Below are 13,615 nucleotides of genomic sequence, written 5' to 3'. Positions count from 1 at the left end.
TTACCTGCAGGTGTGAGCAGAAATCACCTGAGCACAGAGAACACAGAGCTGTGCTCTAAATGACCAGATAATTATATATAGAAAGATAATATATATGTAACTAGATCATTAGTGATGGCAAATTGAAGCTTTTGCCAAAAAAAAAAAAAGGTTCATTACTGGAGCCTATCATCAACACAGTGCGCACTAGCGGCATCTGGTGTCCAAAATGGTGAAGTGCAGCTCCTAGGGGAACAGGCAGTGGTGTTACAGGTTCCAGCTAACAAATGTGTGCATTTTAACAATAAGGTTTTAGTTTGTTTTGTTTTTAATAATAAGGTCAAGTGGTAACACTGAATAATGCTTTATTAATTACTTAATAAGGTAAAAGCAATCCCGTTTTATATTCTATATACATACACATTATATAAATACATAATATATGTATAAATATACACACACACACACACACACATACAGTTCTGTGCAAAAGTCTTAGGCACATGCAAAGAAATGCTGTAGAGCAAAGACGCCTTCAAAAATAATGAAATTAAATGTTTGTACATTAAAAAAATCCTATAAAGAGCAGTAAACAGTAATAAATGAAACAAAGTCAATATTTAATGTGATGATCCTTCACTTTAAATAAATAAAGCAGTATCTGAGGTGCAGTGTGTGCAGTTTTATAAGGAAATGAGCTGGAAGTGTTACTGAGCATCTTGCAGAAGCAGCCACAGTTCTTCTGGAGACTTTGACTGTCGACTCGCTTCTTATTTCTGCAGCGAAACCCAGCAGCCTTCATTATGTTTTTATCTGAAAAGTGTCTCTTATGGAATCTGCTGCTTTCTTTACTGACATACAAACATTTTTCTGTAACATTTCATTTTGTGCTGGAAAACTAATGTTTGGAATCTAAAATGTTTTTGTACTGAATCAATAATGTAGAAGTCGGAAAATAAACATCTATAACAAAGTTTGGGTTAAGCACCTCGCTCAGCTTGGCCGTGCTGGGATTTGAACTCATGACCAGGAGTCCAACATCTTAACCACTGACAGATTTGGACAGTCACGTCTCATGAATTTAAAGTTGAGGGGATGTTTTCTGTGGTTTTTACCGGTTGGAGGCGGGGGACTATAAGTTGCAAGTCTGCTGTTTATATTTTCATTTGACACCTTACATTAGCTAGCTATACTTCCATTACTTTGATTAAAATGATCTCACAATGATCTTCACAGCCTCACAATGGGAGTGAGTGGCACCATGTTTTCCACTCAGAGATACAGTCATGGATTAATATTCTTACTACTCTGCTGTTCATTATTATGCATTTCCCTACTATTCTGTTATTCTACCATGATTATTCTGTAGTTAGTACCTTTATCACCTGTATCTAAATAAAGAAGTAGGATAATGCCCTTAATAAATATACAGCCTACTTCATTACTTTAAAGTGATGTCATGCTAAGGATAATCCTGATCCTTTCTAATGATGATGCTAACTTGGTATGTCCAGCTGAAATTGCCTCTACAGGCCGCTGTAGGTCCTGGGGGTGGAGCTTGATGTGAATGAGGGATGGGCTCAAGAAGTAAAACAAATCATTAAAATGTCAAACCCACCTACTTAACCCTTAGAGACCTAATCTTGGAAAGAATTAACTAAGCTTACTTCATGCACCTTTAAAGCACTACTGTGTTGGTGATAGGTGCATGATGCACAATTTCTCCTTATTATAGAGGCTAGGATTCGGTTTTCTTACTGAAAATAATTATTTGAACACTAAAAGTGCCTCCATTAACTTATAACCATCTTTCTATCATGTATATTTATATAAAAATCAGTTTTAGTTCAGTTACTTTGTTGATAATAATCTGTGGGTGAAATGGCCACTAGAGGTCACGTGGCTTAGTGATGAGTGATTTTGATTAATCACAAATTTACCTGCGAGATGTTGACAGCTCTGTATGAAACGGTCAGTCGTTACGTCACGTTCATTAAAGACTGTCTTTGTTTTGTTTTAGAAAATGTGCACACAACTCCAGAGACTAATCTGCAGATTCTTGCTCATTTGTGGTTGTATCTCCTGGTTTTCTAATTATGTTGGTAAGAAATGGGATTTCTTAAAAAATACTCACTCAATCTTGTTTTTAATCTTTTGTTCCTCTGTTCTGCAGGTTCTCAGGTCATATCTGCCCCAGGGGGTTTCACAGCTGTCCTGCCGTGTACAGTGAATTTCACATCTGTCCTAGCACCACATGTTCTGTGGAGCACTGATAAGGAGATTGTGTTTGAGAGATTGGGTGAGGAGGCGTATGAGGGTGAGGGATACGGGGGCCGTGTGGACGTTCCTGAGGATGAGCTGTGGAAAGGAAACTGTTCCCTGGTGTTGAAGAACGTCAGTGTTACAGGAATCTACAGAAGCTACCTGTTAGTGAGACGTGTAAAGAGAGCGAGCTGGAGTTTGATTCAGAGAGTTGAACTTTCAGTCCACGGTAAGTCCGTGACTAAAATATGTTTTTGCGGCCTTAATGTTGTAATATTTGATTATTCATTTGAACTAATTGACAAATAATCAGCTCAAATGTGGCTTAGAAATGTGAATAAAATATAATTTGGCATTTTTGATTTTTCAATTATCGATTCTGAAGCACAAAAATGTGAGGAACATATTATTCCCAGTTACAGTAACAATAACCAATTTACATTAAAAATAAGGAATTTATTTTAAATAATAGTAGGTTAAACTTTAAATGTGTAGATTTACACTGATCTTTCTCTCTGCCTCTTCATCTAAACTGTACTAAAATCACTTAGAAGTTCATCACTAATCTTAACAAGTCAAAATTAAACAGCAGGCTAAAGTGAGACTTAACCAGCCTTATTAAATTTTTAACATTAAATTATTGATCTTTTTACGATGTAGTAGTAGACTGTGTGCAGCAATTTGATGGTTTAAGTGTCTTATTTGTTTAAAAATAGAAAATGAAATTAAAGAATGAAGTTGATGCTGTAATTGTGTGGCCTGTAAGCAGGTGTGTGCCGTGTGGTTCAGTGTTAACAGCTTCACTCCTGTATTACATTTTACACAGGAAGAGAGATCTCATTATAACACATCTGTGCTTTTTCTATAATTGACGTAATCGAGTACGTTTATGATTATGACTACTCATTGCATCACGACTGGCATCAGAAATTAGAAATAAGGAATCTTTGGCAAGGTACTAAGCTTAAAGACCAGTTTAATGGCAACATCAGTGTTTCTCAGTTCAGGGTGAGAATCTCTGCTCAACACAATTTAGTGTTTTTCACCCAATACAGCTGTACAGCTAATAAAATAAAAAAATCCAATCTAAATGAAGTTGACCTTTATGACGTATCTAGTCTGTTTATTTTAAATGACAGAGTCATATTAGCTTGATGACTTCCTCACAGTTATCTGACTGACTAGATGAATTAGTTATCCTGTCCTGTGCACTGTTCTAGATTACAATGGTTTAATTCTGTTTTTATTTTTTCTTTCTCCATCTTAGTGCCTGATAAGTCACCAAGACTACCACCTGCGACAGGTAAATGCACATTAAACCTCAGGCTGCTCTGCGTGTTGTGAGGTTTTAGAAATCCTGCACAACTTCATTTCTCTCACAACTAAACTACTAATCGCTTGCAACCTTGAGAAATGAGAAGCCTGTCTATTCACAGCCATGAATCTGTCTCTTTCCAGATGACGCAGGAATGAACTCTCCTCACCTGCTGATGATGGCCCTGTCCCTCCTCTCACTGTTACATGTAACACACATTAAAGCAAAGATGGAAATACTGTGATGAAAGCAAAGCATTCATTCATTCTAACGTTTAGTATGAAAAGCATTCATATTGAAACAGCATTCATTCTTTAAAATACAGCACAGCATGTTTCACATTTCATGTTATATTTAATTAATCATCTCAATAGTGCATTATTCTTAAGATAAAAATTCCTTAAGTGCTCTCTTAAGTACGTTTTATCATTCTGAAATCATTCCAAGTGCTATTTTTCCTAAGGGAAAATTATAAAGGGGATGAATCATTTGTTATACACTATATTTATCGGTGACAGTGTTCACTATAGAGTGCACTTTTTTTTTTCTTTTTTTAAATGAAGGAATTGATCCCTTTCCTAAACATGATAAAAGTTGTTGTTATATATTTGTAATTTTGGTGTATATTTGTGACTGCTAACTTTTTTTTTGCTGTAAATAAATAAAAAAATAATTTATTATAAAAATGTATTTTCAATAAATCGGTTATTCTGTAGTACCAAGTGTGAAGGTTCAAATGTTCTTATAGACAATGCTTTGTTAGATTGTGTACTTCTTCCACAATACAAAAAAAAAAAAAATATTGTTATTATTATTAACAATAACAACGAAGAGTATTTAGATTGTGATGCAACCCATGGACAGAAATTATGTTTATTTCAGATTTATTCGACAGTCACATTGCAAAATTCCAAAACACTGACTCTTCAAGCAACAATATACCTGTTCACATTACACGCTACTTGGCCCAAGAAGCTCCATGTAGCTACTGAGCTGTGCAAAATAAGTCTGTTATTTACCAGTGTAGTGATTTTAATTTTAACAATAAACATCCTCACAAGCAGCTTTACAAATAGAGGAGGAAGTAGATCTCTAATGAACAAGCCAGAGGTGATGATCTGTTCAAGAAGTTCAGCTTTTCCTCAGAATTAATTCACCTTAATCACTGAAATTCAGTCGTTCTTAAACCTGTAAGATTTTTGTGTCAGTAGTGTTCAAGTTGTATTCTGTACAACTTATTTTCATATTCTATTCTTACATTAACAATGTATTTAATATCTAGCTGTATGTAATAATGTGACTGTAAAACACATACATTGCTTTCATACACATTCATTGGTCATGCCTAAATATTTCTGTTCTCGAAATTCTCATCACCAACCTCTCCCTGGCTTTACAGGATCACAAACATGATCACAACTCAGAACTACCATACTGATGTTTCCACACCGAAACCAAGGAAGAGTAAACATGAAAGCAGGGAAAAGTGGATGATCTGTGGTCGAGGACAGTTCACTCCTGCAGCATCTAGACAGAGAATGAGAGAATGAATGAATGAATAAATAAAATAAATAAATTTACCACAAACACCTGATGCTGGGAGTTGTAGAATCTCCTAACACTCACCTGTGGCGATTAGCTTATGGTAAAAATTCTCTGCAGGTGTTTTAGGTAGAAAAGGAAAAAGAAGAATATTAAAACATTTCATCATCTTAATATGATCACAGATCTACATGTGTACTCTTCCTAATGATGCTCTACTTATTGTGGCTTATAAAGGAAATGGATGTGTGCATCATAATGTGATTAAGAAGGGGGCGGAGCATAAAGCCTTCTTCAAAGATGCTAAGTGTCAGATAATGTGGTGGTCGATAAAAAAGCAAACAAACAAAAACTGAAACACATTTCACTGTTAGTGTGTGATATTTTTTGTTCTACTGTTTAAGAGTAGACATGTTACAGATTAATAGTAATTTATTCAAAAATCCAAAACATGTTTGACCAAAATTGCCATTTCAGAGTGAAGTGAACATTATTGCAGTTTCTAAGTGAAGTACATAAATATCAATTAATTAATAGTTACTCACCTCTGGCAGTTGAAATTTCCTGTAGATTCTCTTCAGGGGTTTCTTTGGGTGAAAATAAAGAAAGAAAATCAATTTTCTATTTAACACCATTATACAACCGATCTTCCTTTATCTACAGTGTGTCCCAAAAGTCTCTGTACACAGGGGACTGTGTTTTTCCAGCACCACGTCGGTTGTGTCTTCATCAGTGGATGTTCTTGGACGTCCACTTCTTGATTGGTCCGCAACAGTTCCAGTCTTTTTGAATTTGTTAAGTTCAGCAAAAGTGTGGTGTGTGATGTGCTCCCCATGTTTCCTGTTAAAGCCAATCGCAACCTTGCGACAGCTTCCCAATCCAGCCATGAGAATGTCTTTGACAAAAGAAGGACGTATAGAAATCAATCCAAAATTCACACACACACACACACACACACACACAATAAACCAAGTATGAAACATATTGGAAGACATTTTGCTGAAAAGTGTTAATTTCCCCTGTGTATGGAGACTTTTGAGACACTCTGAAGTTCTCCTCCAGGTCCTGCCCTGAGTTGCTGTATTGTTCTCAGTGTTTTCTGTTTATAAACTTTATCAGCCTGAGTGAAGTTCATTAGATATTTGTGAGGTGAAGGAGCGAGAACATATGTTCTTACGGGGGAAGGGAAAAAGAAAAAGAAAAAGAAAAAAAACCCACACATTTAATGTGATAAATTTTGTGAAAAACATGATGGTGCATTTCATTTCATGTTATGCCCTGAAACTGCACATGTGATGTCATGACATGCTTTTAAATCATGCTTTAGTTCTTTTACGTTCTGGAACTTATCAAGTTTTTAATAAACTCTTCATCAGGAATTACAAGAGCACAAACATGATCATAATGCAAAAAATGTTCCTCTGATATTTCCTCCCAGAAGAGAAGGAAGACACTATGAACGATAAATTAACTAACTATTAATTTCTCTGGAAAAATCAATCGTGTATTTAAAAAAAAAAAAAAAAAAAAAAAAAAAAAAAAGCAGCTTATGTTATTGAGAAACTGCAAAGTGTAAACTCCTCTGTCCTGAAGATGTCGGAAAACTTAAGGTTACAGCTTTACCTCTGACTGTTACAAAGCGCTGACACTGGAGACTCCTTCCACAAATGTTACATAAACATCTCCTTACAAAAACTTCACCATATCAACGATTACAACGATTAATCTGTTTATGTGAAGATTCTGCTGTACAAGTCCCTGTAAATGAGCTGTTACTATAGAAACGACAATGTATTAGAACAAGCGCATTAATATAAACCTGTGATGTGCAGCTGCACTACTGTCAGAGCTGCTGTTATAGAAAACTAATCAACACCTTCTGACCAATCAGAATCCAGAATTCAGCAGCACTGTGGTTTTCTGATATCTACGTACCATTGACTGAGAGCTCGACACTCTGCACTAAAATCCATCTTGTAGAGCTGGCTCTCTTCGTGCGCTTCACAGACAGGAAGCTCTCGTAGATGCCTGCATCAGTGAGTGTGACGTTCTTCAACACCAGGGAACAGTTTCCTTTAAGCAGCTTGTCTTGAGGAACGTCCACACGGTTCTTATATCCCTCACCCTCATACCACTGCACACCCTTTCTCTCAAACACAATCTCAGAAGCTGTGTTCCACTGAACATTCGGTGTTTGGATGGAGACATTTCTCCACTCACACGGCAGGACAGCTGTGGAACCCACTCGAGCTGATATGATCTGAGAGTCTGCTCGGAGGAACCCTGGGGGGGGGGATAACAATTTAAGCACCTTTAATCAATTATTTCATGTTTGGAGGCATAAGTCACTCTTATTTTACTGAATGTGGACACATACCCACACTGGAGAACCATATGATGCAAATATAACTCAGGGAGCTCATGATGATTGACTATGAGGTACAGATTTTCTAAAATAAGCAAAAGAAAGCCATGATTAGAGTGTCATCATTACAGCTGATCAAATTTCACATGGTTGTCTGCATTGCACATCTAAGATTACCCAGTTTACATTACGATCATGCACGCCAGATCGTATATTGGATGACAAACAAGATAACATTATAAACAAGGTAAGATTATTTTTAAACTTTGTTTAGTAAAAACCACTGTACTTTCCGGTCAGTGACACTTTCACTTTTAGATTCTGCCCTCATTTCTTTCATTCTTTCTCTTTCTCTTTCCCCTCTCTTATTACTGCACTTTATTTATAGCCTAGAGTAAAGTTACTTTCAGTTCCATTATGCATGAAGAAAAAATAATATTCCCAATTCCAAACTTTACATAAAAGAATAAATGTGTTTAGTTACAAAAAAAAAATTAAAAATATAATGTTGAGTTTACAGCAATTACACAAAACACTCAGCTCAGATCCAGATAAAGTTACATCTTTCTTGAATATCTTGAATTTTTTAAAAGGATGCTGCAGTGACATCTGTAGGTAGAGCCTTTCGTTCACATTCTAAGATAATTCAGTCTGCTATGCTTTATTTCATAGCAACATTATTGAGGGAGTTAAAGAAACACTGCTGTACTACACACCAAATCCACCACCACCCTGCCAGGATAAAGTGCAGACTGGAAGGAATGAATGAATGATTTAAGTAGTACAGTAAGTAGAGTAAAACAGTTATTTTGTACATTATACACAGATTTGAAAAACAGCACTGTAGCTCAGGATCAAACTCAGAAATGGAATTACAGCATCAGTTTTGTAAAATATTCTCTCATTTCTGAGAGAAACATGAAAGTCATCACATCTAATGGCAAGCTAAACTCTTACCAGCTCTCACATTTCTATTCATTTATTTTAAAAAGCTTTAATTAGATTAGATAATTCTGATAGCTTCAACTCCTACCTTGGAGAAGAGAGAAAATGCCTGTCTGCCTGTGTGTGGGTGTGAGTGAGAGTGAGAGAGGGGTTCTTTAACAACCTATTTTCATTCAGCTTTAGTTTCAGTTTTGATTTCTCGGAGAATGGTGTGTGGGGAGGGTGGGAGATGCGAGGGCTTAGGGGTTGGTGTTTGAATGGTCGGAGAAAGAAGTTGCTTTTTCCTCTGCAGGTTTGTGGGGGTAATTAGTCACCAGAACGTGGCAGTACATCAGAACTGGTGAGACAAGATGAAGACAGTTATGGAACAGCCTTCCACTTAGTGTTCGGGGCTCAGACACAGTCTCAGTGTTTAAGTCTAGGCTGAAAACATTTGTTTAGTCAAGCCTTTTGTGAAAAGTTTCTTAGGTACAGGGGCAGGTCTGGAGGGTTCACAGGCATAGTGTGTTGTGGTGAACTCGGATGTTTGGATCCTGTCGCCCCCCCACTCTCACACGTTCACTCAGGTTTGTCGACGGTGGAGTGGCTGGCTGCCTTATGTCCCAGGGCGCCCTCATGTCTGTGTTAGCTTCTGGCTCTCCCTTTTAGTTATGCTGTCATAGCTAGTCTTGCCGGAGTCCCTGCTTGCACTCTGCATGCAAAGTACATTGTCCTTAACCATTAGAGGACAAAAGCTTACCCAACAATCTCTCCTTCTCTCTCTCTCCCCCTCACTCTCTGTCGAGCTACACATGCTACTTCTGAGATGCCAGTGATCCTGACCCCTTCTGCTCCTCCTTGCTGCTTGACCCATCCTGATGCCCTACTTCTGGTTGGAGTTCTCATCGGTTGAGTTCGCTCGCTGCTGCTGGGGCCCCATATGGACGGCTTGAAGAACTGTTTGGATTGCTGGGGATGGTGCCTCTTGGGGGCTGTGGAGATGGTGCTGCTTGGGGATCACATATGGGGAGCTGTACTGTACTGTAATGGCTTGGGACTGTGATTGCTGTAGTGGCTTTGGGGCTGCAGTTGCCACGAGCAGCTTCGTACTCAGGACTCCATCAGTGGACAGTGGATAGATTTTAACCACCCGGACTTCCTGCAAAAACTACGATGAATTTACTGGTTGCACAATTGCACTATTTGTCCATGTAGTACACAATAATAGAAGGGATTTATTTACATCCTTATTGCACCCAGATGAGGATGGTTCCCTTTTGAGCCTGGTTCCTCTCAAGGTTTCTTCCTCATATTGTCTCAGGGAGTTTTTCCTTGCCAGTGTCACCTCTGGCTTGCTCATTAGGGATAAATTCACATATTTACAATATATTTTTTAAATCCATTTATTTGTAAAGTAAAGCTTTAAAGATAAATCTAACTGTAAAGCTGCTTTGTGACAATGTCCATTGTTAAAAGTGCTATACAAATAAAATTGAATTGAATTGAATGAAGCAGGTTAAAGTCCAACTCAGACCACAGGCAGTAGCCCAAGCTCAGAAGCTGTGAGGCACCACTTCCTGTTGTACCACCATGTTGCATTTTTATCTCATCACATTTCCTAATTAAAAACTTTACATTCTTAACCACTTCATTATTAACAGCCTCCAAGACTAGCTCTGATCTGTGAAGTCTGTTACTGGCTGCCAGTTAATAAGTGACTAATCCAGATCCAAGTGCTATTTTGAAGGACTCATTAATTTAATGTTCATATATAAAATGTGTGTACTAGTACTATACTGACATAGTGGGGTGGAGCTACAGGTATTAGCACAGGTAGTCTATGCTCATTAGCATGCATTTTTCTTTCAAATCTGGGGCATCATTTCTAAAACTTTGCTTAGAGTGAAAATATGCACAAAAATAGATCAGATTTATAAAACCTTGCATGCACACTACTGACTGGAATCTAGACAACAGCAGTATGTGCATGTGTGGCGAGTGGTAAGTTCAAAAAGAACAAATTAAGATGTAGCTGACTATGCCACCCTGTTAAACAGAGAAATCATGGTAATCATAGATTACTTACCAGCAAAAGATCACAGGTATGTGGTTTCAAAAAAAAAAAAAAAAAAAAAAAAAAAAAAAAAAAAAAGGAAGGGCAGAGACGTAAATACTAAATACAAGACTTTATAATAAACAATCTAGCACTATTTAAAAGTCATTAAAAGACTGTAGGACCCAACTGATAAATATGAGACACGAACACATGAAAGGAGACCGAGGCTTACCAATAGCAAGTAAGCTAGCTAATGAGCACCAAGCTCCTATAATCACTCTTACCACCCAGTGCACAGGTCACAAAACACGCACACACAAATAAGATCAAGCGTGAACACACTGCACCCAGTGGCGGAGCCAGGGATTTTTCATAGTAACTGCTGGCCCCTGCCTGGCCACCCCTCTGGGGAGGCACAGAAAATGTATTTACGCAAACAAACATGGCACTCATCCAACCTTAAAAATCTTTAAACGTATTATAGGTGCCTAAATCACAATGAGGTATAACATGCAGTTGCTACAAAACTTTAATTTTAATTCAAATTAATTTAAATTCGCACAAAATTTATAGTCATAATTCACCCTCATGTTTTCCAAAACTATTTGATCAAATAAAACTCATGAATTCTGGGTTCAAAGTGAATTTCATCTCCCATTGCTGAAAAAACTATTTAATGACCAGAAAATGTCAATTATGCAGGCTACTGAAATGCATTTTATTAAAAGTGCAAACAATAAAACTTCAGCAAACTTACAAGCTATTTCCAACATCCGTGACACTAGTACTACTAGTACAAACAATTTACATTAGTTGGATTCTGTGGTTATTGTGGTTTAAAGCAAAGAAATTCACAAATTCATCAAGGTTTAGAGACTTGGCTCGTCTGGACTCGACGCTTAAGACACCCAGATGGCTCAGTCCATCATCATTCATGGTTGATCGCAGGTAACTTTTTACCAGCTTGAGAGTAGAGAAGGTGCGTTCACATGCAGCTGTACTCACAGGTATGTCCAGAACTGCTGTTGCCAACCTAAAGAGCTCATGGAACACCTCTTTATATGGTTCAATAAGCACAATCAAATCTACAATACAAGCGGGCTTCTGTATGCCAGCTTGCACTTTCCTCTCCAGAATGCTTTTCATTTGGTGTTCTAGGCATCCAAGTCAGCTAATGTAAAGCTAACTGCCCCCTAACTTCTGTTTACACAGGACATTGATAAAACTGTGCTGAATTGACACTTTCACAATCTTTAAACAAATCAAAATCATTTTTCTGATTTTATAACTCACCTGATAGGATGTGCTGCGCTCAGACACTCGAAGTTGATCCAGGAACCGAGGCTGCGCTGTAACTTACTCCTCATCTCCCACTTTTTAAAGAAAGGTGGAAAACCGTGCTATTTCTTGGAAGCTCTCGTGATGCCTATCAGTGCTGGTGAGTGTCGCGAGAGTTTCACGGTCCAAACATTATTGTAGACATGATCGAGGTTCTCCTAGATCAGTATTTGAGAAGTTATTTTCGTCTTTTAAAAATGCAATTATGAGCAGGGTGGCCGTGATTATGTCCATGGTGGCCGTGGCCACCCCTGGCCACCCCCTGGCTCCGCCCCTGACTGCACCCCATGCTGGAATCCCACCACCGCACACTAGGGTCGAGTAGCGGCCTGCCTGGAAGCCTCAGCTCCTGCAACAAAAAAAACAAACAAATAATCTCCAAATACACACACCAAAGGAAGAAAAGCATACAACCCAAAAAAAAAATAAAATAAATAATAAAACCTTAAATATGTAGTTTAGAAACACCAAAATGGAGGTAGATACTCACACCACCTCCATATACGTAAAGCAGATACAACAGAATAAATACCAAACACTAACTGAAAACAAAGAGACACAACAGATGAATGCAGCAAACAAAGTAAACAGCAAATATAAACAAACAAATGTACATAGGCTATACACACTGAAAACAAGTTTAAACAGAACACCACACACACCGAGCAAACACAACCAAAGTGCAATTTTGCACAAAGCAAAACAACAAGCTCTGGAGCAAACAAACAACAATTATAAAGAAAAAAAAACACAAACTAAAAATACAGAAGAGACACGTGCAGCAACCAGAAAGCAAGCACGCGCTGAGGGACATGTGCGAGAAGCCACGCGTCGAGAAGCGAGTTTAATGACAGAAAACTCCAGATACAGCAGCAGTGCCAATGTTACCCCGCGGGCTTCATTAAACACCAAATCCATCTATTCTTTTTTTTTTTTTTTAAAAAAGGATCTATCATTCACTGCATAAAAAGACTACACAAGAGTACACAGCAGTCATTTCACATACCTTCATGTTGTCATAAATCCAATCACGCATTTACGCGAACGCAAGAAAACATCCAAGGGCACTTAACCACAGGACTGAGCGAAAGAGAGATGGAGGAAGGCAACCACCAACCAACACGATGCTCATCCAGAGAACTAAAATCCGACAAAACTAATGACCTAAAGCACACATCTCAATGCTAACTAGTTAGCCAAACAACTGGTACTTGGAGAAGGGGGAAAAACCGGAATGGGCGCGTCTCCGATACGCAACGGTGCCTTTTATACGCTCACAAAAGTCCCCTTCAAGTCCCCTTTTATACTCTCACAAAACGCTGTGATTGGGCAACTCAAGCATTCCAGCATATTAAAATGCAGGAAAAAAACACAGCACTGTCTGTCCCGCTACACATGTGTGTAATTTTCTCTGGAAGCATCCGTTTGCCAGGAATCCAAGCTTTGGTTAGACCTGTAAGTGGACAGGAATTGCACATCGTACTCTCTAAACCTCAGCATGTAGTTCCAAGAGAATGGCTTCTGGAAATCTCAATAGGCTCATTAGACAGTAATCATCACTGGCAAGGAAATCTTGGTGGTTTCTAAACACCTTCTCACCATGTTTTTTTGGTTGACTTGGTCTTCTAACAATATAGCAAACACTATTGTGCATTAGACAACACATTCTATAGCTCATTCTATATTTCATTCATATCATATAGCCTATTAATAGATCTGTGAATGTGTGAAATTACTTCAGTCTGTAATTAGCCACAATTAATACCAATACTTAAAAAGAGTTACTTCATTAGGAGAGAGGGTTAAACAAATTGTGGGCTGTAATTAGTTAATT

General features: G+C 37.9%; 1 protein-coding gene across 5 annotated transcripts; it reads right to left on the bottom strand.

Moving 5' to 3' along the window:
- Positions 1–4,423: 4,423 nt before the first annotated feature.
- Positions 4,424–13,131, bottom strand: LOC128318950 (uncharacterized). 5 transcript variants are annotated; one of them, XM_053237219.1, is made up of 8 exons: positions 12,788–13,067; positions 11,737–12,130; positions 8,497–10,468; positions 7,476–7,548; positions 7,034–7,381; positions 5,644–5,685; positions 5,183–5,212; positions 4,424–5,083 (listed from the first exon to the last, which is right to left on the bottom strand). In XM_053237219.1, exons 4-8 carry the CDS (start codon positions 7,519–7,521, stop codon positions 4,983–4,985), a joined length of 567 nt encoding a protein of 188 aa, XP_053093194.1. In that variant the 5' UTR covers positions 7,522–7,548; positions 8,497–10,468; positions 11,737–12,130; positions 12,788–13,067; the 3' UTR covers positions 4,424–4,982. The 5 variants fall into 5 exon arrangements, with proteins under 5 accessions (XP_053093194.1, XP_053093191.1, XP_053093192.1 ...); XM_053237216.1 differs by lacking the exons at positions 4,424–5,083; positions 5,183–5,212; positions 5,644–5,685 and adding an exon at positions 5,692–5,993 and having other exon boundaries at positions 8,497–9,546; positions 9,631–10,468; positions 12,788–13,128; XM_053237217.1 differs by lacking the exons at positions 4,424–5,083; positions 5,183–5,212; positions 5,644–5,685 and adding an exon at positions 5,692–5,993 and having other exon boundaries at positions 8,497–9,546; positions 9,631–9,738; positions 12,788–13,128.
- Between the last annotated feature and the right edge of the window lie 484 nt (positions 13,132–13,615).

Source organism: Pangasianodon hypophthalmus, chromosome 9 (genome assembly GCF_027358585.1).
Source record: "Pangasianodon hypophthalmus isolate fPanHyp1 chromosome 9, fPanHyp1.pri, whole genome shotgun sequence".
NCBI lineage: Eukaryota > Metazoa > Chordata > Actinopteri > Siluriformes > Pangasiidae > Pangasianodon > Pangasianodon hypophthalmus.
Note: the sequence above shows the minus strand (reverse complement) of the source record. Positions and strands in the feature narration are given on the sequence as shown.

Coding starts and splice junctions, on each gene's coding strand:
- LOC128318950 (XM_053237218.1), bottom strand. CDS start 7,521: ATGAGCTCCCTGAGTTATATTTGCATCATATGGTTCTCCAGTGTGG. Junction 7,382..7,475: donor CATATGGTTCTCCAGTGTGG/GTATGTGTCCAC, acceptor CCCCCCCCCCAG/GGTTCCTCCGAGCAGACTCT. Junction 5,994..7,033: donor TGTCGAGCTCTCAGTCAATG/GTACGTAGATAT, acceptor CTTTTGTCAAAG/ACATTCTCATGGCTGGATTG.